The following is a 27,546-nucleotide window of genomic DNA, read 5'->3' as shown; positions in this document are numbered from 1 at the left end:
ACTCATTATCTACTCACCACTATGCCAATGGAGGGGTGAGTGAAGTGTTTGGGTCCACAAAACACTTTTGGAGTTTCGGGGTAAACAGCGTTGCAGCCAAATCCAAAACAATTGAAGTACAGTGTGTAGTTTATTTTTTCGGACTTTTTTTCAGTAAATAATTATGAACATTTTGATTTAATACGTTTATTTGAAATTTATTTTATTTTAAAATATATTATTCGACTGTATTTTAAGGGGGAAAAAGATAAAACTACATCTTACATCACAAGATCGATAATAAACCCCGGAAATACTATCGTGTTCGTTTGGTGACGTATGTAACAGGAAGCGTTATTTTTACCCTCCCACTCTCTGGAGAACAAGACCCTCCCCTACCCCGCATCTGATAGGCTTAGTCTTAGCCGTGAAGAGCGATGATTGGTTATGATTCCGGAAGACTATCAGAGTAAGCCAATCACAGACACGGTAGAAGCTAAGGTAAGGAAAAAAACAAAAGCTACAGCAGAGAGGAAATCGTGTTGTGAAAAATGTGTGTTTGTGTCGCTTCCATGGTTTTTAACACGTTTCTGAATAACTGAGCGCGTTGATGTGAAGATTATCTGTCGCCAGCAGCAGCGGTGGTTTGAATTCATGGACAAAGACAAGAGCAACGACATTGTAAGTGTGCGACGCTGCTATTTGAGTTAGCTAAGTGTAGCATTGGTCTGTTGTGATAGAAGCTAACAATTTAAGTCACTCAACTTTAAATCGAATGTTAGCCCACAGTGATCTGAACACACCGTGTCTCTGTGTAGCTGAACTCACGTGTCTGTGCTTCAGCATGCTCCCTGCTCCTGGATGGAGATGCATCAGTTCATTGGTGAGCTCATCACATCTGGAAACACCTCCAAGGATCAGCCAGATGTGCTAAACGCAGCCTGGGGCATGAGTGGAGGTGGTGCTGCTGCTGGTGCGTCTCTGGGGTTCAAAGCCGCTTCGCTCGAGCCTCTACAACATCCTCCACCTGCGCTGGACAAGACGGACGCAGAGGCCGGCCGACACACCCAGCCTCAGTCAACTCAGAGGAAAGGAGAGGCCAGAGACAGAAGAGAAGGTCAGAGGTCATACGATGGTTTGTTTCAGGCGTTTTCTGTCAAAGATTATTGTCACTGAGAGTCTTGTTTTCTTCATGTTTAGATGTGCATCACGCCTGCGCCTGCCCTGGCTGCCCTTACACCACGCCCCCGCCTGCCTTTGAGACCTTGAAACCCAGACAATCTGTGTCCTCGGCGGCGAGGTCAGACGCCGTTTGCCACCCCAAAGACCTCAGCATGTGCCTCCCGGACACCACCGGACAAAGCAGCAGCAGCAGCGCATCTGAGTCAGGGACCAGGACGTCCGGCCGACTGCAGGGGGAGAACGCAGACACGGGGACCCAGAGCCCGGACCAGAACTCAGAGGCTCATCCACCCAGAGCGTCCTCGAGCTCCTTGTCCAGTCTCTCTGTGTTCCCCTGCCTGTGTTGCCATCGCAGCCTCCAGCCCTGCAGTCAGTTGCCAAGCAGCCAGGACGGCTCGGACTCGCCGCTTTCCCACACCCACGCCCATCGTCATTTTCATCACCACCACTGCTCTTTAACCTCTTGTTTTTCCTGCCCTCATCTTGCCCACTCTCACTCCCCGCAGCTGTCTGGTCCCTTTCCCTGCTTCTCCTGCCAGCGCTCCTTTCCCACCTGCCCTCAGGCCTTCCACCACCAGCAGAGGCAAACACAGCAGCGGGAGGAGAGAGGCAGGACGGCTACCTCGCTGCTGTCGCTGCACCCCTGCATGCACTGCTCTGCCTCCTTTACACGACCGTCCCAGTTGCTGCAGCACCAGCACTCCGAGCACGCCCACAAGCCATCGGGCTTCATCTGCACAGAATGCGGCAGGGCCTTCAACTCCCACAGCAACCTGCGCATCCATCTCAACGTGCACACCGGAGCCCGGCCCTACACCTGCTCCGACTGCGGGAAGAGTTTTAGCCAATCAGGGGCTCTGAAGATCCACAGGCGGATTCACACAGGGGAGAGGCCGTATTCCTGCGGGTTCTGCGGCAGAGGGTTCCCCCATCTGGCAGGGGTCCGGGCCCACCAGAGGACCCACACTGGAGAGAAGCCCTACCGCTGCAGCCAGTGTGGGAAATGTTTCACGCAGTCGGGGGCTTTGAAGATTCACACCCGCATCCACACAGGAGAGAGGCCCTTTATCTGCAGCCTCTGTGGGAAAAGCTTCTCCAACCGCTCTGGGATCCGCTTCCACTACCGCACAGTTCACGGCCTGGCGTTCGAACATGCCAGTGAAGCTGGGGCTGGGGGAGCGCATCGTGGGGCAGCAGGCCGGGGTTATACCAGGACTTTGCCCCCAGCCAGTGTTGGCCAAAATGCACCCAACAGGACGGATAGTGAATCACATCCAACTGCGACTTCCAGAGAAGCTGCTGAGTCGACCACTGCTGAAGCAAGAAACCCAGGCAGTAACAGAGAGCGGCTTCTGTACACATGTGAAGACTGTGGCCTGCGTTTTAAAGATGCCCCGTCCAGGAACAGACACCAGACCCTGGAGCACTACTCCTCTGAGGGGAGAGACGAGGAGGAGGGGGTTGGAGCAGAGGAAAGAGTTGAGCACAAATGAGAGGGTCCGGGGTAAAGGGGGAGAGTGAATTATTGAGAGATGATACCACTTTGCGTATCAGCCTAAAACGAGAATTTTCGACAGTTTCCATTTCTGGTATCAATATCAGAACATCCCTAAAATAAATGTTGTTGCGGCATCAACAACACCAAAGTTTGTAAAGTTTTTAAGTGTTACAAAATATTTGTGTGATTTTATATATATATATATATATATATATATATATATTCTTGGTATTGAACTACTTTTTTTTGAGCTACTGTGTGGATTTAAAATAAGTTTTCTTTAAATAGACTTTAAATTGTCACCCCTTAAAGGATTTCAAGTAGAGATTCTGTACACCTAATATGCACTTGTTCCTATTATCGAAGCAAAATAGTCTTAATAGATCTTCAGCATTTATTTGATCATTGTTAGATTTTCTATTAGTGAGATATTCAGGTGTGTGTAGCTTCATGCTATCGGCTTAAAGTCGGTCTGAACATAACCTGAAGAACGTCACTGCTGCAGTAACACACCCACACACCAGGCCAACGTCTGAACTGTTTTCAGGCGTTTTATTGTGCCTTATCCAGCAGTGGAAGAAGCTGTATTCTTCTTGTTTTATTATAGCCACAAAAAACAATCACAAAATTTCCCAGAAATTACAACACTTTAGTAACAGTTTCAGATATAACGGAGGGCTGTCTCTGCCACCTGGTCTCATTGTAATCAGAAAAGTAATATTTTAAATCTTAAATATATATTTTATATTTTTGTCATATCAGTGGAATTAAATTATGTTATTTCACTGTTTATGACCTTTATATTTCATATGAAAATAGTTAATTTTACCTTATTTGTGCTTCTCACTTATGAGAAAGATGCTGTACAATGACAGAAATCAAATAAGCAACGAAGAGGCCGCACACTGGCTCCTGTAGTATTAGTATAGTTTTTGTTGTTGTGATGACAGCTCTGGAGTTTGTCCGAGTCTTGCTCAAGGACACTGCAGTAGTTTAAATCACATCTGAAGTCCTCTGTCCCGATAACGACATAACCTTGCCTGTTGTGCCTTTCTGTATTATAGCATATTTGAAACCAGTATTTGTTTGTTACTTTACTATGTTTGTTAGAAATGGATGATGGTTATCTGAGGAGCAACAACCAGCAGATTAAAGACAACAATCCACTATTGTTAGATATTCAAAGAGAGCCACCTAGTGGTTATTTAAAATCACTGCAACATCTGAACCACTTTGTTCCAGTGAACTGTTTATAGTGCTTCTTAAATGTTTCGTCTTTACAAAACATGTTGAAATGACACATTGTGAATACAATGTTTGGTGAGTTCAAGTAACATTCAGTTGTTTGCATTAACCTGTTAAACAGACTGACCCATACATTACTGTATGTATTTTCTGAAAGTGCAGCACATGACATCAATAAACAGTATCTCTGAGACACAACTGAACCTGGACTTTCTTTGTGCATCATGGGATATTTCCGCAGTACAAATACATATTTCCTGGATGGAAATAGCTGTCCACACGGTTTTCAGATTATTCTGTACCATCACATATGCATAGAGGTCCAAAGTGACTCCTCCCCGGAAGTTCAGCTCTGTCAGCGTTAGTACACTCTGGACACAATGTACAACTCAAGGTCCACTTGAGATCACTGCAAGTGCTCCTCTGGTCCCACTGCACGTTTAGCTCAAGAGAGTCTTTATGTTCTCTGTATCTGAGCTGAGTTGTTCTCACAAAGGCTCCTCGTATGTGGGGTTCTGTAATAATGAGTCACATGAACTGGGCTCGGCGTAAACCACACTGACGGGTCGTGGGCCGCTGCCGTGTAGAGCAGGAGTGCAGTAACCATTGGATAGCATTCTGTGTGAGGGGCAGTCATACTGAGTGTGGCTGGATGTTGTCCTGGCACTGGCTGCGGGCGGTGGCGCTGTCACAGGAGGTCCGTGCGCATTGCTGTGAAGCATCCCCGTCAGAGTCGACAGGTTGGACTCGGAGGGCTGATCGCCGAATGGGGTGGCGTACTCGGGTTCAGGGGGAAGTGGCTCAGCGTACTCTGGCAGGTTGCCAGGAGTGTCATAATGGTTCAAGATGAAGGGGGTGGTGTAGCCCTCGTCTGTGGAGGGTCTAAATGTCGACCCAACCTTCTGTCCAATCGCTGCAACAGTGGGCTCTGCGTAGTCTGGAGAGAATGAATGGATGAATACAAATGAGTCAGACTGAGTTTCTATTCATGGGAGATACAACAAACACCAGTGTACTGCTCACATTAGATTAAAAAACCAGTCCAATATTAGACGTACACATATCATTAAATACTTGTATTTGGCCAACTTGCTGTACTGTTGCTAGGCCACCAGTGGAGACTCAAGGAAGTTTTAATAAAAATACAATTTATTTATACAGCACTTTTCAAGCTTAAGCACAAAGTTACTGGTCTCAGTGTATTGTCATTTTTAACCATTAGGTTTTATATTGATGAAACTGTTGAACCTGCTGCTGGAGGTACAGCCTGCATGTGGCAGACAGAGGGGAGAGCAACATCAATACTGTCTACAAGAAATATACATACTTTATACTCTTACTGTGAGTTTCTCAATATTTGACTCAATTATCAGCCATCATTATCATTTATGTCTCGGTGCATTGATCACTTTTTTACTTTTGTGGCTGCAGCTTGATAATTAATCACTGTCACCTAATGTAACTATCAAATAAAAACCAGGATAAAAGTCTAATCTTTAGTTTTTATATATGAAATTGTTTTTAAAATACTGTGATAAAATTCTAAGATCAAGATTAACTTGCTAAAATTCCTGCTGTATTTCACTGCCTGTTTGAGTCTTCTTTACTGAAGAGAGCTGTGAGATGCGGCCGAAATATTTAAGATTAGCTAAGCAACTGAACTATTTTACTATCATCACCACTAATACTCTGTTACTGTGATAAAAATGTGGTTAAATTGGTTTGAAACCATTACCATCACCCCATAGCATGGTCCTTTCAGTAAGGGGACCACTTCCTATTGCTTATTTGTGTCTTACGGTTTCTGGCAAGTGCCTCTTTTCTACTCAATAGCAGTCTCATACCAGGCCAGTGTTGAGCCCTGGCAAGAAGAGCCTGGCCACCAACATGTCCTCTAATCACAGGGACAGGAGGGGGGGTGACAGTGTAGCAGTCAGACCAGACCCTGCTCTTCACCCCAGCAGAAGAGGCTGTGGTGTGGGAGGCCTAGACCTTACTCAAGGGCCCGCAGGGAGCCTCAGAGCCAGAACTATTTTAATTAGACCGGCTTTAGTGAGAGCTGTAGTTTGTCTTAGCATTGACCCTCTGTCCTGTTTATCACTGGACCTTTCAGTGAAGGGCCCCCTCACTGGGAGAAGGGAAGGGGGGAGGCAGAGAGGGTAACTGGTGGAGGTGGTGGTGGGGAGTAGGCTGAGCACTCTTTATCGAGCTCCAATTAAAGGGTCTCTTTCAGAGAGGCTCTGTGGACCAAAGAAAGGAATGTTTATACTGTGACTGGGTGATGGGCTGAGCCGGGGGAACGAATGGCCATCTCGTGGAGAGAGCTGTTTGCCTGTCAGGCCTGGCATGAGCTCCTCAAACTGACCACTGAAACCACACTGTTTGAATGGGGTAAGGGAAGGAAGGAAAAGGGCAGCAGCTGATAGTATTTCCTGAAAGACTGACTTGCTCCCCGTACATATTTATAGAACATGTCTATGAATTCTCACCGTTGAGAGGAGGGCTAGGTAGCGCGTCATGGACATTTCGCTCCAGAGGGTAGGAGATAAGCTCAGAATGCGGGCAGGGGAGACTCTTTGCCTGGAAACTCTGACAACCTACTTGACACACAAACAGAGTCAGAGGCTTTTTTAGCAAGAGAATAAACAAATACAAGAAAATCGTAAGAGCACTTGACTTACTTTTAGGTAAAGAGTACTTCATAGGTGATTCTTTTTTTCTGTATGGAGAGGAAGAACACAAAACATTTCAGTAATGTACACACTAGATAGCTTTTCTGTGGGCTACATCTACTGGTGCATCATTGTTCAGCAGAAATGATTGATCTATAATTGATTGCGAGAAAAATGGATTATATTTTGTGAACAAAATATCTTTGGGTTTTGGACTCTTGGTCAAACGTCACATTTCATAGACTGAACAGTTACTGAGCTTCGGCATGGATATCATCAGATTGATCTATTTAGAGGGACAGTATATGTGTTATAAAATCCACTTTAATCACAGTCTGTGTAAAATGTACAAATAAATCATTTTATTAAAGTAAAAACAGAAATACAGTACCTTCTCTTCCACCAGACTCCAGCCAACAAACAACTGCCGCACATTATCAACCCCAGGACCACTCCCACCGCCACTATTACCGGCTGACTGGTGCCTGCTGGAGCACAAGAGTCAGAGTGAGTAAACAGTTGTTCAAGTATGAGGAAGGACACACTTTATCGCAATGTACACATTGAGTTGAAAGACAGAAGATGTTTTTACTCGTGTGACAAGTATCTTTCTCCAAACAGATCGCTATTAATTATCATTGTGCACATATAGATTGATTAGAGGGTGATAGAAGTTCATACTGGGTCTTGTCTCCACTAACACTGGGCCATCTGTGGGGGTGGGAGAGGGGCTTGGGCGCGGCGTTCCCATGTTAACTTTAATCGACGGAGATTCTGTCGGACATGCAGCAGCACAGAAAAACTTAAGGTCAGAAAAACTAAAATGCTGAACAAATAAATTGAATAGATGAAGTTTATTCTGGATACATTGTGAGACTGGGGGCTGATGCCTACCTCCAGGTGGGTGGGACCTTGGTGTGAGCTTTGTGACAGGACAACCCCGGACCTGGACCTGAGCTGAGGCTCTGCCTTGCCAGCTCCGCGGCTCTAGTCGAATGAACCGAGCAACGACAGGTGGAATCAAGCTGTTGAGAACCTTGAGGTGACCCTCGGTATACGCCTGAAACACCTGGGAACCATAACAACCGAGTTAATTATTCACAGAGAATAGCACCGTGAAGCCTGTAGGACAAAGTCAACTGCCACACAAGCTCAGGACTGTTAGAATCAGCAAGTGAACAATCAATCCACTGCAATTCATACCTTTTTATCTTTGCTGAGAGCACCTTTGTAAGGCTTCCAGTTCTTTCTGTCCTTACTGAAAAGAAGAATGTAGGATTCTGTGTAGTCCTCATTTGATCCCGTTGTTATAATTCCTGACGGAGCAGAACACAGCATGTTTTAGATCAACATTTAGGAAAAGAATATGGTTTGACATAATGAAGAAAGAATGATGTAGAAATTAAAGGGCAAGGCTGGTGATTTTGTGTTGTTTTGCTATTGTCAATAAATTCCAAAAACAATACTGATTTCTGCCAGACTTTTCATTTTAACACTTCATTAAAAAGGATATTAAATAAGCATTCTTTCACGCACAAATACTAATTTTATATTTACATTTATAACATACCTGTGATGGTGCTTCTATCACTCAGCTCCAGCTCCACCCATGGGTTGGCGTCATTATTTTCTGCTGTCCAGAGTAGGAACTCGTGGCTGGAATCCTTGTTTCTGGAGGACCAGAACTTTCTATGCTCTTGACTGTTTTTGTTCCAGAAAGTGGAGGCATTAAGACCAGAAACCGGTAGGATGTTGTTGCATTCTGTGCAGAGACCAGAGGAGAGGATGGAGGGATGAAAATGGTTCAGTGTGTAACTCAGAGTGTTTTTATATATGGTGACAGTAGCCATTGGATTATAAGTCATTTCAACTTTACTGCTGATAATTATTTCAGACTCATGTTCACTAAATAAATAAATCAAAAAGCAGATTTTTATTACTCAAGTGAAAGAAATGAAAGATTATGGAAGATTTTTTTAACCTAAAACAGAAAATGTCTTGAAATGGCTTCTTGTAAATATACTAAAACGTGGAAAATAGTATAAACCTGTGGGGAAAATGTCTCATCTGGATCATACCTTGGCTGAAGAGCAGCTTCTTTTCAGATAATGATCCCCTTCAAAAGAGGACAGGCAAAATGTCAGTACATTTACAAATTCAGAACAACTCAGAAATACAGTAAACAAGTTTGGCGCTAACGGGCAGCATCTGTGACTTTACTGCCAAAACAGCAAACACACATTTTAGAGAGGATTCCATTGGCAAATGTGGATTCATAGAGCGTGAGACTTCTATCACGAGTCACAGTGACACGACCCCCCATAGTATCAGATGTAGCTCCAGCGTGGACAGCGGACTTGCACAGCACTGAGGTCTGTGAGAGAAGGTGAATGTGTTTTTTAGATGCACGTTTATGTTAAAAAATATATCAGCTTGGTTAAAGGAAAGGAAGTGTACTTACATCTCTGTAACCCAGTTCAGAGTTCCCCCACACATCGCCTGTGACACTCTTACACCCAGCAGGGCAGTAAACGCTGAGAAACAACAGAATAACATGTGAGAAACTCTGTCCTTCATGAAACTGATTCTTTTATAGAGAACGTAGAGGTCAACCGCTAACCTCAAATGCTGCGAGCTGAAATGAGATCCTCGTTGTAAACAAGAAATGAGATCTGTAAAAAGAAGAAGACAGACAGATGTTAAAAACAAACGCTCATGAGAATGAATTTGAACTTTTCTTTAATAGTACGCAGTGGGACTCAGTATCTCAGGCTTACATAATACTCCCCCTGCCACTCACTCAGCAACACACAAACAGATTCTGTGTGAGACAGTCGAGCACGATCTGCGCGCTAAATTAGGGGATGAGCGCTCATCACAGTTGATGTGACTATGGCCTTTGTTACTGTGACTTTGTCACAGTTCACGAGTACAGCTAAATGGCCGTGTGTGATCACAGTTAACAGACAGTGGTTTGTATGTATAAACGCAGGCTTAGCTCTAGACATGGCAGCTCAGTAAAAACAGGAAACTATGATACATACAGTACAGGGCAGGATACTTCATCCAGAGGAGAGGAAACTAGCTCTAAATATAGATTAGCAGTCAAACTAAACTAAAAAAAATATTTTGTTATTGAATCTAAAGATTACATTTGTAGTTTAGACCGCAGATAAAATGATGTTCCAACATATTACAATCTGTTGTTGCCCTGGAAGAATAAGTGAAGTTATGGTCTGTGGACTTTACAGCCTCTAAATCAACAACCTTCTGCACCCCCTTATGGCGACAAACACGGAATGGGAGGGGGCTTGCAGTGGTTAACAGGCTGGTGAAGAGGAAGGGGGGGGGGGGAATCTAGCCACTCCACGAAACAGACTGAAGCCTGAGGCCTTATTCCATTCAGCCTGAGAGAAGGAGTCTGACTCCTGCTTTCTGAGCAAACACGCCAGAGCAAAGATAGTGATGGAGGATGAATGCCAATAAGCAGTGACTCATGCACTCACAACCACACATGTGTACACATCGACGCACAAGTGCACATATACAGGGACAATTATTCACTGAGTCACTTGTGTTAAAACTGCACCATTTTAATGAGCAGATTTTTAAAATTGAATTCAAACCTAGAATTACACATTTGTAAGACTTGTGCTCTACAAAGACAATAACAACACATAGCCGCTAATAAACAGCATTCACATACTTATCATAACTACACAAATAGTTTAACGTAGCAGACTAGCATGGCTTTACATCAGTGTGCACAAATGACTCTCATACCTGGATACTGGTCTGTGGTGTAGGACAGCAGAAACCCTCGTCCAGAGCGGTGCGGCCCGGACATGAAGGTTATTATCACCTCATTGCTTACAAGTGTCACGTTCTTCTGCAACTCATCAAGCTTCCCACACACTGGACCTGCAACACACACAACCACAAGCCATGTTTCTAAAAGCACACAAACCCAAATGCTGCTCATCTGTTAGCACACTACGTTTCTCCAAATAGAAGCGCATGTATTTCCTGTTCTTAGTAATGATGTTTGAACAGCAGGAAAAACTAACAAACCCAATGAAGCATAAAAGAATACATGTACATGATCTCATCCCACTTATACAATACTGTATAGCACGTTAGAGCCGTGAGGACTGTCACTTAGAAAACATGCTCAGGATTGTTGGAATCCAATAATAAACACAAAAGTTAGTTAAAGAGAATATCCCTCCTGAATCTCTCAGGCTTCGAACCTGCATACCCTCAAGACACGACTTGATACACCTGGTTTGAAAATGTGCATTTGTCTGTTGCGAAATGAGCCTTGCCTCCTCTGTCAATGTGTCAATGGAATGGCATGCCCTGTGTGGATTCCACAATCACGGCTAGGAGAGCAACAGATATGACATGTAAAGAGGGTACACGTGAGATTTGTGATGTTATGCCTAATACACCTGCTGATTGGATAAAAACCTGAACACAGAGAACAAACTTACCCAGCCAGGGTGTGCCATTTTTGTCCGTGATCACGAGAGAGCCATTGCGGCAGCCCGGGCTGCTCTCAACGTCAAAATCCCCAAACAAGAGTTGCAGCGTGCGGCCCTCTGGCACTCGAATTCTCCACTTACACCATGTGTTACTGGGGTAGGTGCCTGGATAGTTCTGAGAGGCCAAGGTGCCGGACTCTGTGCCCAGCAGCGTGTGTCCACAGCCATCACCTGAAATCACACAAGTACAATAGCGAGGCTGTGGCAGGAAACACAAGGAAAATGTATACTTAACATTAAGGGAAATGTTTAGCTGATTTGATTTCAAAGAGGGAGAGAGAGAGAGAGAGAGCCTCCGTCCATTTGTCATTCGTCTAATCTGCTTTTTAAAAATGATAATACTTGATGACTTTCTTAAAAACAAGTCTTCTCGGTAAAGAATGAATCTCTTTTCATTATGGAGGAAACTTTGGAATCTCTGTGTAGTTTAATGTCAATCCTGTAATTCCAGGTTCTAACTCACACAGCTAGTAGATATCAGTATCATATGTGTGTATATAAAATAGAATAGTTTATAACTGTGACCTTTTACTTCTACAACAGCTGCGACAACAGAGGAGTTACTGGCCGACATCCCACACAATCAAGAGTCAAGCTTAGGCAAAGACAAACTCCCATAACCGCAGACAGTTTTCGTCATTCATTTCCTTTATTAAACAAACAGAATATTAAGGGATTTGTTAATGCCTCATTTCAGGATGGATGAGTAATGAGTCTACTCTGAACAGCAGACCAGGGCATGTTTATACTCTTCTGATCATAACTGTGAGATGACACAGCTTTGTGCTCAGCTTCCGAAACTCTTAACATGTACACTGGTCATGAGGCGATGCTGTTGAGCAAAAGTCTGAATCCGCATGAGCAATTTTTTTTATTTTTACATTGATTCATTACATCCTCCGACCTGCGGTTGCTGTGACTAACACTTGAACTGGAACTGTAAACACAAATATTTAGAGTGTCTAATATTCCCCTTGGTCACGGAAAATAAATGAGTCAATTCCAACAGTGGTCACACAGAGATAAGTGAATCTAACCCCCACAAAAATGTCAAGTTCCAAGAATGGTCAAAACATTAAAAAAGTCACCGGGCTCCATCCAAGTCTGCACCACTTCCCTGTCCCTGTCTTCCATATAAGGCTCCTGAAGGTTTATTGAGGGGAAACAAGAGGATAACCCTCCACTTACTCTGTGTCACACACATCCTGCATCACACCAGCCGTGCCCCTGCTTCCCGACAGCTCCTCAGATCCTAATACCATAAACCTTTAGATGTTATTGCCCCTCCTCGGGTTCCCTAGGGATCCCCTGGAAATGCCACAGCCACATACTGTAACTGTGGGCAACAGAGCGTGGATCTGTCACCTTCCGCCGGGAGGCCCCAGAGGCCGCAATACCAAGGAAGTTCTGGGTGGCCTGTAATCTCCCCCCCTGCTCACTGAACCCTTTCAGCCCCTGTCTGTCTCCAGACCAACAGATTTCTAGTTTCATACAGGAAGCCTGTTTAGACCAGTTCAAATAATTTTAAAGGTGAATTATAGAAAAGAGGAGTCACGCTGGGTGGCAGTGGAGCAGACAGTCAATCAGAGGCACCCCGGCAACATTGTTTTCCATCCGAGGCGTTGCTGGCAGGTCCTTACAGGTCCACGCTAGCAGACAGGATGTTCACCTGTGCTACCTGTCACTACGTTGTCTTCCTCTGTCTTGTGTGTCAATCAGGACGTTACAACAGAGGGGTTGAGATGTCTTCTCCCTCTTATTTCCAGGCCCCACCGAAGCTCCCGGAATAAATAAATAAATGGACCCTGGACTGAATCATCTGCGGATGTGAGGAAACCAAACCGCCCCCTCGGAGACAGATAAAAACAACAACAAAGTTCTGTGGTATGGCTGAGTGTTAGAGTCATAGACCCCCACCTCCTCCAGGTTAGTGGATGGGAAGGTTTCAGAGTGTGTGGGGGGGACCATACTTTGTTTTTCTATCTGTCCCAGTGTGATTCATGCTGCACATGGACTTGACTGCTGTGGGAAAGGTACGCTGGTGGCTGGGATCAGTAGGTAAACATGGACAAGGGAAGAGTATGTCAAGAATGCTGCCATGACATCACATGTTCGACCCCTGCACCTATGGGACATGCAGCATGTTACCACTGACCCAAACACTTATTATGCCAATGTTTGCTTTATAAATAGCTAATAACAGCAGAATAAACAGCAGAGCACGTCCTAGCTGTGAGGGGTTGTGTGTGTGACAGGCCTGGCTAGCTAATACTGAGGTAAGTAGCTCATGTAGAACACAGTGGACAGTGAATAACTAGCTTGGGCAGGATGTGAATAATGTTTTAAAGCATGTCGTTGGCCATTCGTACTTTCTACACTAGTGCCGCTAGTTTGAAAGCATCTCCCGACTCCAGCTACTCCACAGGAACTTAAAACACAGCAGCAACTAATCTGTTGGAGCTGCAAAACCGATATTTGACATCATGTCTCAGTCAAAGAAACATCAACAAATAATAGCTTCTCTTACCCTGCTGCGCGCGAACAACCGCGGAACAGACGCTGAATAGGATCCACACACCGGCAACGGCAGACTTCACAGCATCCCCGATGTTTCCACGCGTAGCGGGCATGGTTTCCACCGCTCTGCGTGGAAAACTCTGCGAAAACTCAGTGAGCAGCAGCTCGAGGTTCTTCACTGAAAACTTCCGACACAAACTCCTGCATATTTACCATTGGCCACGAGACGCCAGCTCCACTTCTCATTGGCTCTACCGGGGTGTCAATCAAAGAATCACGAGCATTCCATTCCCATATATGGGCGGTGTGATTTGTGGGCGTGTGCTGATCTGAGAGGCAGCGATACCTGACGTCACTAATAGATAGATAGATAGATAGATAGATAGACTGATTTATTGATTCGTTTTATTTATTGGTTGATTGATTGATTTTGTGGGATGTGTGCCAAATCTGGGCTAAAATAATTTGGTACAGATGAGAAAAGAGTAAAAGTAGCTTTTATATTTCTCAATGGCTGTTTCATACATTAACTGTGTGTATAGGTTGAAAGTTTTGCGGTCAAAAGTTTAAATAGTTGAATAGACCACAAATACAGTACAGATGAGTAACATAGTAAATAGTAAAAAGAAGATAAAACTCTTTATCTTTATAAACTGATTAAAATAGATCTAAGAGACATCTATAAAAATGTGTCGAGAGATTTTAAGAGGAGAGTATTCTTTTTTTAACCTTTTATAATATTTTTGAATTTGCTTAGAATAGTTTTAAACTGCTTTCATATTTTATTTTATTTTGTATGTACAGCACCTTGAATCTACCTCTGCCTATGAATGGCACTTCATGAATAAACTTTCCTTGCCTAAATGGTTGTTTCATCAATAAACTGTGTGAAAAGGTTGAAGGTTTTGTGGTCAAAAGTGAAAATAGTTTAGAAAAACGGTTTGAAACATGTTGTCTGTTCCACACCTACATGCCATTATCCTTAATTTAGAGCCTCCTGTGCCACCTACTGGTGAAGGCAGGCAACAACAGTAACACACACAGCATGCAACTCGCCGGAAACAGCGTCTGTTGCGTGACAGACGAGGAAGAATAGAACACACACACACACACCTAGCACAACTATAAAAATGTGTCTTTAAGAGAGAATTAAAAGAGGAGAGGGAGTTTTCCAGTGGATCTTCTCTTAGGGAGGTTCATCCAAGGAGTAGTCACCTCTGGTCCTCAGCTGGGACTTTAGTTTTATTCTTTTAATTTGTTTTACCTCTTTTAATCGTTTAATACTCTCTTTTATACCACTCTTTTTAATCTTTTCTTTTCCTTGAAATTTGTTTTAATCTGTGCTTTCATATTTTCAATCGGTTTCTTAATTTAGTTTCTGTGCACCTTGAATCTACGTCTGTGTATGAATGGTTCTTTATGAATAAAATACCTTGCCTTAATGGCTGTTTCATAAATTAACAGTGCGAGACGGTGGAAGGTTCAGCGGTCAAATTTGTTTTACATAAAAAATGTCAAGGTAGATCAAGGATCCCACGAAATGTCATGAACATCCGATCATCATCATCATCATCATCATCATCATCATCATCATCATCATCATCATCATCATCATCATCATCATCATCATCACCTAAACAATAGTTAATAGTTCTCGGTGCTCGGGCCATAAATCTGTTGTCACCTACATTATCCTCAACTCAGAGCCAACTCTGCCACCTGCTGGTGAAGGCAGGCAACAACAATAACACACACAGCACGCAACTCGTCGGGAACAGCGTCTGTTGCGTGACAGACGAGGGAAATTAGAACACGCACACACACACACACACACACACACACACACACACACACACACACACACACAGACACAAACACAGAGATCCGATTGTGTTGAGTCAGAAGGAAGACGGCGGTTCGTTTATAAAATAAAACGTTTTCTTTATATCCCGTGCAAAGAACCGTGTCAGTGGAGCTTGAGGTGTGTGTGTGTGTGTGTGTGTGTGTGTGTGTGCGTGCGTGCGTGTGCGCCGCCGCCGCCATGTTTGAGAGGCGCTCACACCAACGCGCGCCACATAAGAGCAGTTTGACCGACTTTACACATCGCGTGCGAACTAACCGCTTCTCGTGACAGCGGGACAGATGCTTCTCAGGCGAACTCCGCTTCACTGCAGGAAGTGAGCGGAGCGGCGCATGCTCCTCTGCGTCCCCCCGACCAGAGCAGCATGAAGAGTGCGCGGCGGTGAGGACGGTGAGTCAAGAAAACTAACAGAATGCGTTTTAGGTGTGTTTTAATGTCTGTGTGAGAGAGAGAGAGAGAGAGAGAGTGTGTGTGTGTGCACGCTCTGTGGAAGCGGAGCGCGCGCCGTCGAGTCGGCCGTTGCGGGGTGTGCGTGACGCCGCAGCCACACACGTCAGTTCGAGTGGGTGAGAGAGACACGCAACTGTCCGCACTGGAGTTTGTGGGCTACTTGATATATGAAGTGTATGTGTGTGTGTGTGTGTGTGTGTGTGTGTGTGTGTGTGTGTGTGTGTGTGTGTGTGTGTGTAAACCAGTGTGGTGAATGTGTGGATCAGTTCTTTGTCTTAGAGGCTGGTTTTGTTTTCGTGAATCCTCTTCTCTCCTTTCGTCTTTATCTGTTGTTGATGTCCTCCAGTGTTTCGAGCTGCTGCTTGTGTAGAATTATACAAAAATGTATTCATGATATTGTCATCCTGTAACTGTTTATCAACTTTGCATGTATTGTTGCCCCAATGATCACTGAGCTTAGTCTAAAAGTTTTATTATAATAATAATAATAACAATAGCATGAATTTATATAGCACCTTTCAAGAGACCTTAGGATAATCATATTTAACTAATGTAAAATATGTTAATATGCTTTATATCTGTAGCCTCCTTTACTGTTTAAGGTCATGAAATAACCTTATTGGCCTATGCCATAATGTAGCTGTGACCTTTCAAACATACTGTGAGATTCAGCGTCTACAGGAGACTGATAACTATTGGAATTTGACATTTTCCTTAATAGGACTTGGTTAAACTTGATAACATTAATCCTGCAGATTACACTTATTCAACAGGTCTAATATTTGTGGTAGAACTAGTGGCCTAAATGCAGCAATGTTGCATAACACAGCACTAATATGAGAATTTCACTTAAGACACATTTAGGGATAGTTATAATGGTGTATTTTCAACTGTTGAGTCCATTGTTGCTATTAGCCACACTGTTTTTTATTTCATTCCAGCTTTATAACCCAGGTTTTTAGCTTTTATTTCCCATCATATAGGATATTTATACACATCCTCAACAGCTATACAGCAAGCGAGGCATGTCCACTTGAGGATTATGTCAATTTAAGCCCAGTATGGATTCACTTCTATGACAGTTGCATGCCAGAAAAGACTTAGATGCATTAAATAACATGAGTGCAAGCATGCGTGTGTGTGTGATCTGGATGTTAACGTGCGTGCCGGGCCCTCTCTGCGTGCAGCTCGGTGGGGAGGGCTGATGGCGGGTGCTGAGGTCACTGTGTCTTCAGGGGAGCTCATGGCGATAAAGGAGGAGGAGGGGGAGTCCAGTGGCAACAACCATAAGACTCAAGTCATCCTGCACCTGCAGCCCATCCTGCACGGGTAACATGGTTTATATTTCATTTGAGAGCCCATAGTTTTACATTGATGGATCTTAATGTAGACTTTGAGGATGTTTTTTCCTCTTCTTCTTGCTCATATCAAGCACATATTGTGACACCATTCTGCATCAATGCTGTATATGGTCAGTTTAGTTCATTTTCCAGTCAAGGTATGTGATAGTAAGCAGTGTGGGTGAAAAGAGAAAAAAGCACTTTCATTCAAAAGAATGCTAGACATACAGTAGCTTTTCACAAACCCTGCTGGTGAATCCACATTTATTCAAATCGGAGAGTTGCACGCAATTGTCAATATTTAAATGTGGGGGAAATGTCGCCCTCTGTAGGGAAAATGATGACATTGCTGACACTGGCACTACAGTCTTGGCCATAGAGACGCATCATGGTGAGTGACACAAAGACATCTTCCTTCACTGCTGACGTTAATTCCCTTTTGAATTGATAACTCAATAGTACAGTTAATATATTATGTGCACTTGTTTTTGAAACAAACACAAATTATTGTTATACGAATCATTATATTGTTATTATGTTGTTACATTCATTTTTATTATCTTAAGTATCTGGAAATGTATTCTTGTTATTGGACTGCTAGATGTTTATAACTATGTGTTTGTTTTGTAATGTTTAGATGACAGTAAAGCAGAAGGAGAGGAAATCGAGTATGGCTACCCCATCACCTGCGGCGACAGCAGAGCGGTTCTGCTGTTCAAGAAGTTTGTGTGTCCAGGAATCAATGTCAGATGTGTCAAAGTGAGTCCTTGTGTTTGGCGAGTTACTATTTTATTAACGCTGAATATTTAATTTGTTGAAACGTTATCAGTCGACACCTGTACGTAAAGATGGATGACAAGTCTCCGCCTCATTCAACTGTCGAGGAATGAAGCTAAAATATAGGATGGAGCCGCGGGAGCAAGGTCCTGTCGATACACGCTTTCGGCCAATCAGGAGTCAGTCTCCGATGTCAATCATGACATTTCACTTTGTTTTTATTGCATCAAATTATTAAATAAAACCAAACCTCGCAGAAATATTTACACTTGAACATTGAGATGAACTGCCTAAAATAACCGAAACCATTCCATCCACTAACCTGGAGGAGGTGGGGTTTATGACCTATACTGCAGCCAACCATCAGGTGGCGATCAAGGCACTTTGGCTTCACTTTTGGGGAGCTGTCATGTCGTCCATCTTTATATACAGCCTCTGGTCGACACACATGGTTATTTTCACATCTTGGCTTGTCTTATTCTTCTAATATCTTTCATTAACAAACTATTCTTCTCTTACAGTTCAATGACCAGCTCATCAGTCCTAAGCAGTTCGTACATCTGGCAGGGAAAGCCACTCTGAAGGACTGGAAGAGGGCCATCAGACTTGGAGGGGTGATGCTGAGGTAGACAAATTTAAATGTTTAAAATATATACATTGTCTGTCCTCACAGGTGCTGGGGAGATGCATGTAAGTCTGAGTGACCTTGAAGGAAATCCTTCTCTGAACTCTTGGCTCTAAAGCGTCAGACTTAATACACCTCTGTCTAATGCAGTCAACAGCATGTCTCACGCATTTAATTGCACCCCTGTCGAGTCTGTCTGTGCCGGGCTTTGCCACAACATTCCAGAGGTAGTCAGTAAGCAGCAGTATCATCATAGCAGGATCAAATAACATGCGAGCAGGCTGCTGGGTGACACTCCTCACCCCTTTATCATGTTTGCACTTGTTCTTGATGTTGCTGTGAGTCAATACAACGGCTCAATAAGCAATATCTGCCTTTTTCATCTGAATTCTTCCCGGGGTCAGATCAATGTGCTTTGTGTCAAACAGCCCCTCTAGGAGACTATTGGGATTCTTCAATAAATTCAGGAGTGCTTCAGCACTCCTCGGCCACTGTGCATTAAAAAATATTCTTTCTTTGACTGTCTTCTTTTAACCCTGCTTCTCCTCCCCACGCAGGAAAATGATGGATTCTGGCCAGATAGATTTCTACCAGCACGACTCGGTGTGCAGCAACACCTGCCGCAGCACTAAGTTTGATGTGCTGATCAACAGCACGAGGCTTCCTCCGGGGACCTTGGTGCAGCCGAGCCCAAGTCTGGCTCTTGACCCTCCTGGAGGACAGGGGCCTCCGCTGACAGGTAGATTTCAGCTGGCATTTAATTTCTTTCCCTAACATATGCTTGTGCTGCAGAGACAGCAAACTAAAACTATTGAAGCCACCTGGATATCATTTATTTGCAGCAATGAAAATAAAGAGATTTCAAGCAGTAATTTTAAGACTTCAAGGCAAATAGTTAATGAGGAAATAAGCTGAACATTGAAGAGAAAACATTCATCATTAAGTGCATGCAGATACTTTTAATGATGCAGCAACCGGTGCACACAAAAAAGGGTCTAGGAAAGAATTATTGAAATTCCCTCTGCCTACTCTGTCTACTCACATATGCTGATAATATGTGATATTTATGCTCTGCTATTATCATATATGCCTGCTGCTTTTTCCCCTCATTTCAGAGATTGTGCATGATGCAGCAGAGGTAGAGGAGACTTTGGGGGATAGATTTGGTGCAGCAGCAGAGTGGAGCCCTGGTCCAGCTCGACCTGTACACCCTGCTACCGCCAATGGACATGCAGCCAAGAGAAAGAGGGCTGACACAACTGGTAAATATTAGAAATGAGATAAGATAATGTTGCTTGCAAGGATTTAGAATTAGTGGCTATGAAGAGAACCAGAAATGGACTGGGTGATGATAAAATATATAAACTATTAAGACAGAATCATTTCATAGCATGTGACACCAATAATTATCTTCTAAAAGCAAACATTTGTGCACAGTCATTTGTTAGGAAACAGTGAATAGAAAGCTCACTTACTTACTGATGGCTTGTGCTCGCACCATATCTGGCACAGCAGGAAGCAACTCACCTGCAGAGCGGCTTTGTGCCTTTTATAGGAGATGTCACATGGGTATTTTTAAAAGCAGTATCCAGCTGTTTACTGCACTTTTGTAGGTGTACACATGATGGTATACTGCAGTTTTATTTTTGCTTATAGGGGTATATTGCAGTTTTGTGTTGGTACATAGCCGTATACTGTAGTTTTGGATTTACACAGTGTTATACTGCAGTTTTGTGTTTTCACATATGGTATACTGCAGTTTTGTATTGGCAGTGTCAATCAGGTGATATGTTATAACCTACACTGTAATCTCTGGACTACTGGAAGTTGCATTTACTTCTGGTATTAACCACTCTGTCTGCTGACCAAAGGCAGTGTCCTGGAGGTGAATTTGGAAAGTCCTCTTTATTATTCCAGGAGGCACAAGTTCAGTTCATTGACCTTCAGGCCTCCAGAGGCTTCATGAGCCACGGTGTTTAAAGGCAATGGCTCTTCCTCTGTTACGCAACTTAATCTTGGTGGATAAAAATGGGAACTAATGAGGAAAAGTAACAACATATTCAGCCTCAAGCTTTCCACTAAATGAATGAATGAATAAACCATAACAATAATATAAACTTTAAATATTAACATTATCTCCCTGGAAGCCTTATCTCGTGTCACGCCCTTTTATGTCGCCGCTGTTTGACACCTCTGATAGACAGAGCACTGAAACTCTGAATCTGCAGTTGTTGTTATGCCATTCCTGCAGACTTGCCTGAAAAAAGCTGCTGACCCTGGCAGGCAGGGAGTCATGTCCCTTTATATTACCATCGACAGTGTCTGACATTTAAAAGAGTGGCTTTCTCTAGGACGGACCTAAGCTTTGATTTAAGGGCTTTTAAAGGTGACCTGATTATGCTTTGTTCCAGCTGGACCACAGGAGGCAAAACAGCCTCAAGTGATCTTTTGTGTCTGACTGGCAAATATCAGCGCCTCATCGTAAAAAGAGGCATTGCTTGTCACGGGGCTTTAAACAAATTGACCACTCGGAGTAAACTCAGGCAATAACTATACTCGTCTATCTACAGAAATGTGCTGTGTGCTTCCCATTAGTGCACATTCCCCACACGGAGAAATAAATGAATTTCGCTTCAGATAGCTGCAAATGGGATTTGGAATATTTTCCTCTACCACATTGCATTTATCTTGACAGACATTTAAGCAAACATGAAAGTGGATGCATTTCTTGCAAGATAAGATATAAAGTACTTCTGACATTTTATCACTCTAATATACTTTCTTCCCTCTCAGTTTGGTGGATCTCTCCAGTAATTTTTCATTTTCAGTCCAATCTGCTCCATCCTCCCTTCTTTCCTCTTTGAGCACAGCTTTTCTAACCCATTTTCCATCTTTGCTACTCTTTTCTCTCTAGCTATTACCCACTAAACATCCTCTCTCTGAGTGCTGCGCCGCTCCCATTTCTTTTATCTCTGTCTATCTTTTTTCATTGTTTCTCCATCCCTGACACCTCCTCCCGAGTTTCCCCTCTTCATTTTATTACTCTCTTTTCCCATCTTTTGACTCTTCAAATCTCAATCTCTCCCCGCCTCCCCACTCTATCTCATTTATCCCACATTTCGAATGTTTTTTTTTTGCTTCGCCTATCTTTTCTATTGTGTCCAGTCTCTGCTACTGTGAAACTTCCCTCCACACTGTGCCTACACTGTTTCCTTTTAATTCTCAGTGACTCTTTATCATTTTTAAGTGAAAAGAAAACCAAATGTATGTGTTAATAATGATAACACTCCTCCTTGACCTTCTCTAGATGGAGTGTTGAGCCTGTGGAAGGGTGTGGCAGACTCCGGGCTGATGGGGGAGGTCCTGTCCAGTCTCCAGACGGAATTATTAACGACTCTTAAAGGAGTGGAGGTTCGCAGTGAGAGGGCCAACCTGCAGGAGACAGGTGAGTTAATGCAGTGGGACCCATCTAAAAGCTGAGCTGTGAAAAAAATTTGACGTTCACATATCACATTTTGCCTGACAGGGCTTAACAACCCTTAACAATCGTTAAGGAAAACTACCCCCAAAAAATATTTTTTTAACAGAGGTAAAAATGTAGAAACCTCAGAGAGAGAGTCGCATTTGAAGGATCCCTCTCCCATGACAGACAGAAGTGCAATAGACGTCATGTGTAAGAGAGCACGTCACCAAAATAACATTCCAACCGTCATGAGAAAAGACAGTGTCTAACATGTCCACAATCCTCGATCCACAGTCCACTAAACTGTCAGTCAATTAAAATAATGCAATCCAAATTTTGCAACAAGACTTGTTCAAAATATGCCTCATTAGCTAGATTTAGCTTTGATTTTGTGGTGAAGTGATCCTACACTATTTCAGAGGTGCGTGATTAATGATCTGTATTGTATATCTCTAGTTGTTTTTATTTCCTTTCTTTGTTTGTAATCTACGCGAAGTATCTTTAAGAATTGTCAAATGTGCTATATAAATAGAATGAATTATTATTATTATTTGTGGAAGACAAATGAATAAAAAATAGTTGCAGCTAACATTGGATTATTTTCTTTCGTCAGATGCCGTCGTACTTAATTCCTTGTGTGAGATGTTTGGGCTTCTAGACTCAGTGAAGCAGGCTCTGGACCTGAGGCGCAGCCACGGCGAGGAGAGCAAAATGCACGACAGTGGTGAGAAAGCTGTTGAAGACAACATACAATACTGTAGGCCACATACAGGGATGTCCCAGTGGTTTGTGTTGGCTGATATTATGTTGTTTTTCTTAGTGTTGGATGGGATTTTGGAGGAACAGAGGAGGCAGGTTTGTGATAAAAGCACATCCTTGAAACTCCTCCGACGTCAGCGCCACAACAACTGCCAAACCCAGAATGTCCTGTCCCCTGTGAAAACAGTGATCCAGCCTCTCTCTGTTCTGGGTTTATCCGCCGCATCTTCTGCTCACCTCTTCACCCATTTCTCTGCCTCCACTGGCCTGCACCTCCCCACCAAAACTGGCAGGATGGACAGCGACAGGGACCATGAGCTTGGTGAGATGAGGAGCCAGAAGAAGGTTCACCAGCGGGGACAAGAGGGCACGGAGAAACAGGACGCCTCAGGGATCTTCAAAGAGCCTGGACTAAGGACTGGGATGTCTCGAGAAGGCCTTCACCTTAGAAGTCAAGAGGAAGAGGAGACGGAGAGTTTGCACGAGATCCAAAAGGTGATTATCGGAAGAAAGTCCTCAAAGAAACATAAAAGTAAGTGAGCGAGAGGGAGATGTTTCCAAAAGGAAGCTAAAGAACTAAGAGAGGAGGGAACAAGCCGGAGACCAGAAGACTTAAAGGATAAAAGATAGAAAACAATGTTACTTTGTAAACAGTGTTGTTTTTTCTTTTCATGAGTACACTGTAGTTACTTTAGTTGAGTTGTGGATACTTCAGTGGGGTTGCAGGCAGAGATCTGTTCATGCATCAAGTTTTTTAAATTGCACATTTAAGGAGACCAGTCTGGGCGTCTGCTTTTCTAACATTTCAACAAATGGGTTGAGGAGATTCATTGGTTAAAAGATAAAAGATAAATGAACTTTTTGCAGCTCTAAATGCAGTGTTTTACAATATGTCACTTTATATGTTATGGAAAATTGCTAATATTTTTTTATATGACTTTTGGATTTTTTTTTAAACCAGAAAAAGTCAATCAATTTATAAAGAAAATTGATAGTGATAATAATTGTCTGTTGCAGCCCTCCTTTCTCATCTAATTGATTAGAAAACAGGGTTTTTGTGACAGAAATCAATGTCATTTTATTAAAATTTCAGTCCAATGATTTTAAAATCTGTAAATATAATATTTGATTCTACCTTTGGTTAATGGTGATGAAACATTGTCGGCAAATCTTTCAGGTTGCTGTGACAAATAAATGTATAACTAACTTCTAGTAAAATTTGTAAATTAACATTCACTTGTGTTTAGAATTTTGTGAAATATGTCACACCCTGGCTTGTATTTTGGCCCATGTAATGATACCTAAGACCTGCCTAACATCTATGCACCACTGCCTGAAGAATACTTTCTACTATTCTTAATCTGAGACAGTGAAGACTATACAGTATATTAAATAAGTATTGTGACTGTTGGCGTGTGCTGTTGCTTTATCCAGGGTACTGTGTACTAACCTGCCAGAAATACAGAGTCATATACATATATAAATAACCTCCACTCCCTTTACTATAGAAAACTGACAAAGGAGAAAAATATATGAAACTGTGACCGTGTAAAAATAATGAGCACTTTTTAAATAAAAAACATTTACATATCATATTTTAACAGAAGTGATGTCTTGTGTGTCAAGAGTATCTCAGCTCTGTAGTTCTTTCTCTGTAAGGCTCTTGGTGAGGATTGTAAAATGCTGGTTGAACGTCTCCTTTCCTCATGTCTCATGTTTCCGCAGGTTCAGCAAACTTCTGACGTGAGAGACAGTTACATAGAAATATATATATTAATACATCTTATTTAATGGTGCCTTTTTATGACACTCAAGGTCATCATATATATATTAATGGGTAATTTACACAGTCATTTGTTTAGGTGAAAGAGACAACTGATCTGGATTGGACTTGGACTTGGAATTGGACATTTACTGATGTAAAACAACGATTTTTCTTTATCAACCAATTGAAATATTATCATATCACTGCCTGATGTGTCTGACCACTCTTAAAAGTTTACAGATAAAAGATAAAAGCCGTTTGGTCCACTGTGATTCACCCTTTATTTACTTCTTGAGCCCCATGCTGCACGCCAAGCCTGTGTGATAGTGATGGTTTAATAGCCGGCCTTTGACTATTTCCTTCAGAGCTGTAATGACGTGTTATTATAAATTCACACACAACACTGCCTGAGCATTGTTGGCGAGGGTTTATGAGTGACAGCTGATAAAGTGCTTGATAAAATGACTTTCATCACAGTGCAGCTGTCAGTATCCCTGCTGACGCCTGTCCTGCTCTACAGTGTTTTGCAGCATCCTGTTAGCTTTACTGCAAATTAAACTATCTTGCGGCTGAACAGATTCAGGCCAAAATACTCCCTTGCTCAAATAAATTGCTACTCTGGGCCTTGAATACCAGGGTGCAAAAAAATGGCTGCCATGCATCAAGCAGGTGTAATTGCAGGTGTTAGCTCGACATATGCTGCACTCCCCTGGTTAAATGAAGTCATTTGCCGAGCAATCCATCGTTCATCTGTCATTCCGGGCTAACATAATTTGAGACTGAGTTGTGCATTCGTGTTGGAAGCCTTAGATGCATCCGTTGGCCGGCCTTTAATTTATCTTTAATGCTCACCCACAACAGCAAAATGAATGATGAATAGCCTCCATAATGATGTCTTGATCCAATCAGGAGTCCTGGAGCCACAACTAAACGTGTCAGCCCCGCCATGTTTCAGCCCCGTCTTGCTTCACGCAGAGAACCGGCTGCAGCATCAGCACTTGTGGAAGATGTTTAATTTCCAATGTGGATCACAAATGCGATGGAAAGCTGTAATCGGCATGTGACCAGTGATTTATAATTAAGTACACCACCCTAATGATTCTACACATCAACTAGGACATGTCAGAGAACCTGCACAGCTAATTTTCCTGTACATGTTTAAGCGACAGTGGCTTTTCAAGTCTTTATATGTGTTATATGCATATGAATTCACAAGTTATACTGACTTCAAAAGGGATTTCTGGGTAGAAAAAATACATTAATATGGAATGCTAATTTATTTTACACAACATGATGGCCTGTAACTAACGGAGAAATAGGTTTTGCACATATCATTCAAAGGTTTAAGGCTGCATAACCATTGTTTTTTCATAATATTTTGTAGATAACTGGATTAAATATACTTTTTATTGCTGATATGAGGTAAAAACTTGGGTTTAATGTCGTCACTGTTATTGCAAATGTAACTTTTGAAACACAGACACGTCTGCAGTGCAGAGGCGAGTCAGTGGCTAGAATAATGAGTAATTTCTCAAGCTGTAGCCTTTGTTGACGGACGGATAATCCTGTACCTGTGTGGTGACTGCTGTTAGGGCAGGGAAGATGAACTATACTTGTCATTAAGTCTTAATGGATAAAATTGCAAAGAAACAGATTAGCACCTTGTCTCTGTCTCTACAAATACACACCACCACACACAGATGCCTGTTTTTTTAACACTTAACCATGATTACTACACACACACGCACCTAATCCCACCTCTTACCCAAGGCTTTTTCTAACCTTAACAAAAACAAGTGTTGCATTCCCAAGTCTAGACCTTTAATCATCACAAGTTCATGGGTCAGCCAAGTCCCATCCCCAAACCTCACCCTATAATCTACACCAAATCATCATGATTTTCATCTTAAAATACATTTTTGAACCACAAAAAGCCATTTAAAGCAACACCATGACATTTTTTTAAACCATAAAATTGCAGCTTCAAAATGAGTTTGGTGGTATTCGTACTTTGGAGATTTGTGCCGCTTTTATTCTCACTCCTCACTCTGAATACCTGTTCTTTGATTAGCGGGAAGGATTTCCTGTGAGAAGTGTGTAACTGACTGATGGTTGCTTCTTAAATATACAGAATCAGTCCCAGCAAGTGCAAGAGTAATGCTGAACTGTGGATCATTTAAAAAGACTTAGAAGTCTTTAAAAAAATAACAACATTTATCTCCATTACTCGGCCAGGGAACTTTTAAACAGCAGCAGCTCCTCTGGTTCAGGAATCTGAGAATCATGAGGAATATCCACTGCTCAGTTGTGTTTTACTTCAGTAAGTGGGACCACACAGTCACAGCTCTGGTCATAAGATTGATAGACTTTGTTTTTCTCTCGAGATGAAAACCACTTAATCGCTCAGACAGAGCCGAGCAGAATGAATCACTTCGTGTGACTGCAGGGGGCGCTGCAGCTCAGTGGCAGTGTTGCTTTAAAGAAGTAAACGCTGGCTACAAAATGTCTTCAGTCTCAGGGTGTAAAACTCCTCCTGGACCTCACAAAGATATGAATAACTGAGTGGACACACATGAACACTGTGTGTATTGCTGTGCATATTCATTTATTAACTATAGCACTTATTTATTATTTCATATTGTGAGTTTTACTCTTTTAGATGTATATTACTACAATAGCACTTACTCTTAAGCACTTGGGGAATCACTCTTGACCACTTAAAATATTTTAACAGTCCCTCCTTTGTATGATTTCATGTAAAAAGATACATAAATTACAGTTGTTAAGGCGTGTACACAGAAATACTTTGATTTTAGGTATGTGGGTGTATGAGTTTGTATATATATATATATATATATATATATATGTA

The 27,546-nt window shown here is 42.6% G+C and overlaps 3 protein-coding genes across 4 annotated transcripts; 2 read left to right on the top strand and 1 right to left on the bottom strand.

Annotated features, from left to right (window-relative positions):
- The first annotated feature begins 460 nt into the window (after nt 1-460).
- On the top strand, nt 461-4,107 carry si:ch211-79k12.2 (uncharacterized protein LOC568844 homolog). The gene is made up of 3 exons (XM_035164204.2): nt 461-660; nt 823-1,096; nt 1,180-4,107. The coding sequence occupies exons 1-3, from the start codon at nt 634-636 to the stop codon at nt 2,652-2,654; spliced, it is 1,776 nt and encodes a 591-aa protein (XP_035020095.2). The 5' UTR covers nt 461-633; the 3' UTR covers nt 2,655-4,107.
- si:dkey-34d22.1 (discoidin, CUB and LCCL domain-containing protein 1) lies at nt 3,186-13,852 on the bottom strand. Of its 2 annotated transcripts, none has more exons than XM_035164202.2 (15): nt 13,648-13,852; nt 11,070-11,291; nt 10,360-10,497; nt 9,197-9,248; nt 9,038-9,110; nt 8,817-8,950; nt 8,655-8,692; nt 8,147-8,338; nt 7,780-7,892; nt 7,471-7,645; nt 7,258-7,350; nt 6,968-7,064; nt 6,586-6,623; nt 6,394-6,504; nt 3,186-4,841 (listed from the first exon to the last, which is right to left on the bottom strand). In XM_035164202.2, the coding sequence occupies exons 1-15, from the start codon at nt 13,748-13,750 to the stop codon at nt 4,393-4,395; spliced, it is 2,028 nt and encodes a 675-aa protein (XP_035020093.2). In that variant the 5' UTR covers nt 13,751-13,852; the 3' UTR covers nt 3,186-4,392. The 2 variants fall into 2 exon arrangements, with proteins under 2 accessions (XP_035020093.2, XP_035020094.2); XM_035164203.2 differs by having other exon boundaries at nt 6,394-6,501; nt 13,648-13,851.
- Nucleotides 13,853-15,650: 1,798 nt separating this feature from the next.
- On the top strand, nt 15,651-24,507 carry LOC118113099 (glucocorticoid modulatory element-binding protein 1). Its single transcript, XM_035162468.2, has 10 exons — nt 15,651-15,888; nt 17,136-17,277; nt 17,621-17,679; nt 17,926-18,047; nt 18,587-18,690; nt 19,248-19,429; nt 19,806-19,952; nt 21,998-22,135; nt 22,767-22,877; nt 22,974-24,507. The coding sequence occupies exons 2-10, from the start codon at nt 17,153-17,155 to the stop codon at nt 23,450-23,452; spliced, it is 1,467 nt and encodes a 488-aa protein (XP_035018359.1). The 5' UTR covers nt 15,651-15,888; nt 17,136-17,152; the 3' UTR covers nt 23,453-24,507.
- Nucleotides 24,508-27,546: the final 3,039 nt, after the last annotated feature.

The sequence above is a fragment of the Hippoglossus stenolepis genome, chromosome 8, assembly GCF_022539355.2.
Source record: "Hippoglossus stenolepis isolate QCI-W04-F060 chromosome 8, HSTE1.2, whole genome shotgun sequence".
NCBI lineage: Eukaryota > Metazoa > Chordata > Actinopteri > Pleuronectiformes > Pleuronectidae > Hippoglossus > Hippoglossus stenolepis.
This window is presented reverse-complemented; position numbering and strand designations above follow the sequence as displayed.

What these genes read in the sequence shown, in the direction of transcription:
- si:ch211-79k12.2 (XM_035164204.2), top strand. Translation starts at nt 634, where the DNA reads ATGGACAAAGACAAGAGCAACGACATT. An exon ending in AAGACAAGAGCAACGACATT is followed by an intron (nt 661 to 822) that starts GTAAGTGTGCGA and finishes TCTGTGCTTCAG; the next exon opens with CATGCTCCCTGCTCCTGGAT. An exon ending in GGCCAGAGACAGAAGAGAAG is followed by an intron (nt 1,097 to 1,179) that starts GTCAGAGGTCAT and finishes CTTCATGTTTAG; the next exon opens with ATGTGCATCACGCCTGCGCC.
- si:dkey-34d22.1 (XM_035164202.2), bottom strand. Translation starts at nt 13,750, where the DNA reads ATGCCCGCTACGCGTGGAAACATCGGGGATGCTGTGAAGTCTGCCGTT. An exon ending in AAATGGCACACCCTGGCTGG is followed by an intron (nt 10,498 to 11,069) that starts GTAAGTTTGTTC and finishes TGTGTGTTGCAG; the next exon opens with GTCCAGTGTGTGGGAAGCTT. An exon ending in AATGGAATCCTCTCTAAAAT is followed by an intron (nt 8,693 to 8,816) that starts GTGTGTTTGCTG and finishes CCTCTTTTGAAG; the next exon opens with GGGATCATTATCTGAAAAGA.
- LOC118113099 (XM_035162468.2), top strand. Translation starts at nt 17,153, where the DNA reads ATGGCGGGTGCTGAGGTCACTGTGTCTTCAGGGGAGCTCATGGCGATA. An exon ending in CTGCAGCCCATCCTGCACGG is followed by an intron (nt 17,278 to 17,620) that starts GTAACATGGTTT and finishes CGCCCTCTGTAG; the next exon opens with GGAAAATGATGACATTGCTG. An exon ending in GAGCAAAATGCACGACAGTG is followed by an intron (nt 22,878 to 22,973) that starts GTGAGAAAGCTG and finishes TGTTTTTCTTAG; the next exon opens with TGTTGGATGGGATTTTGGAG.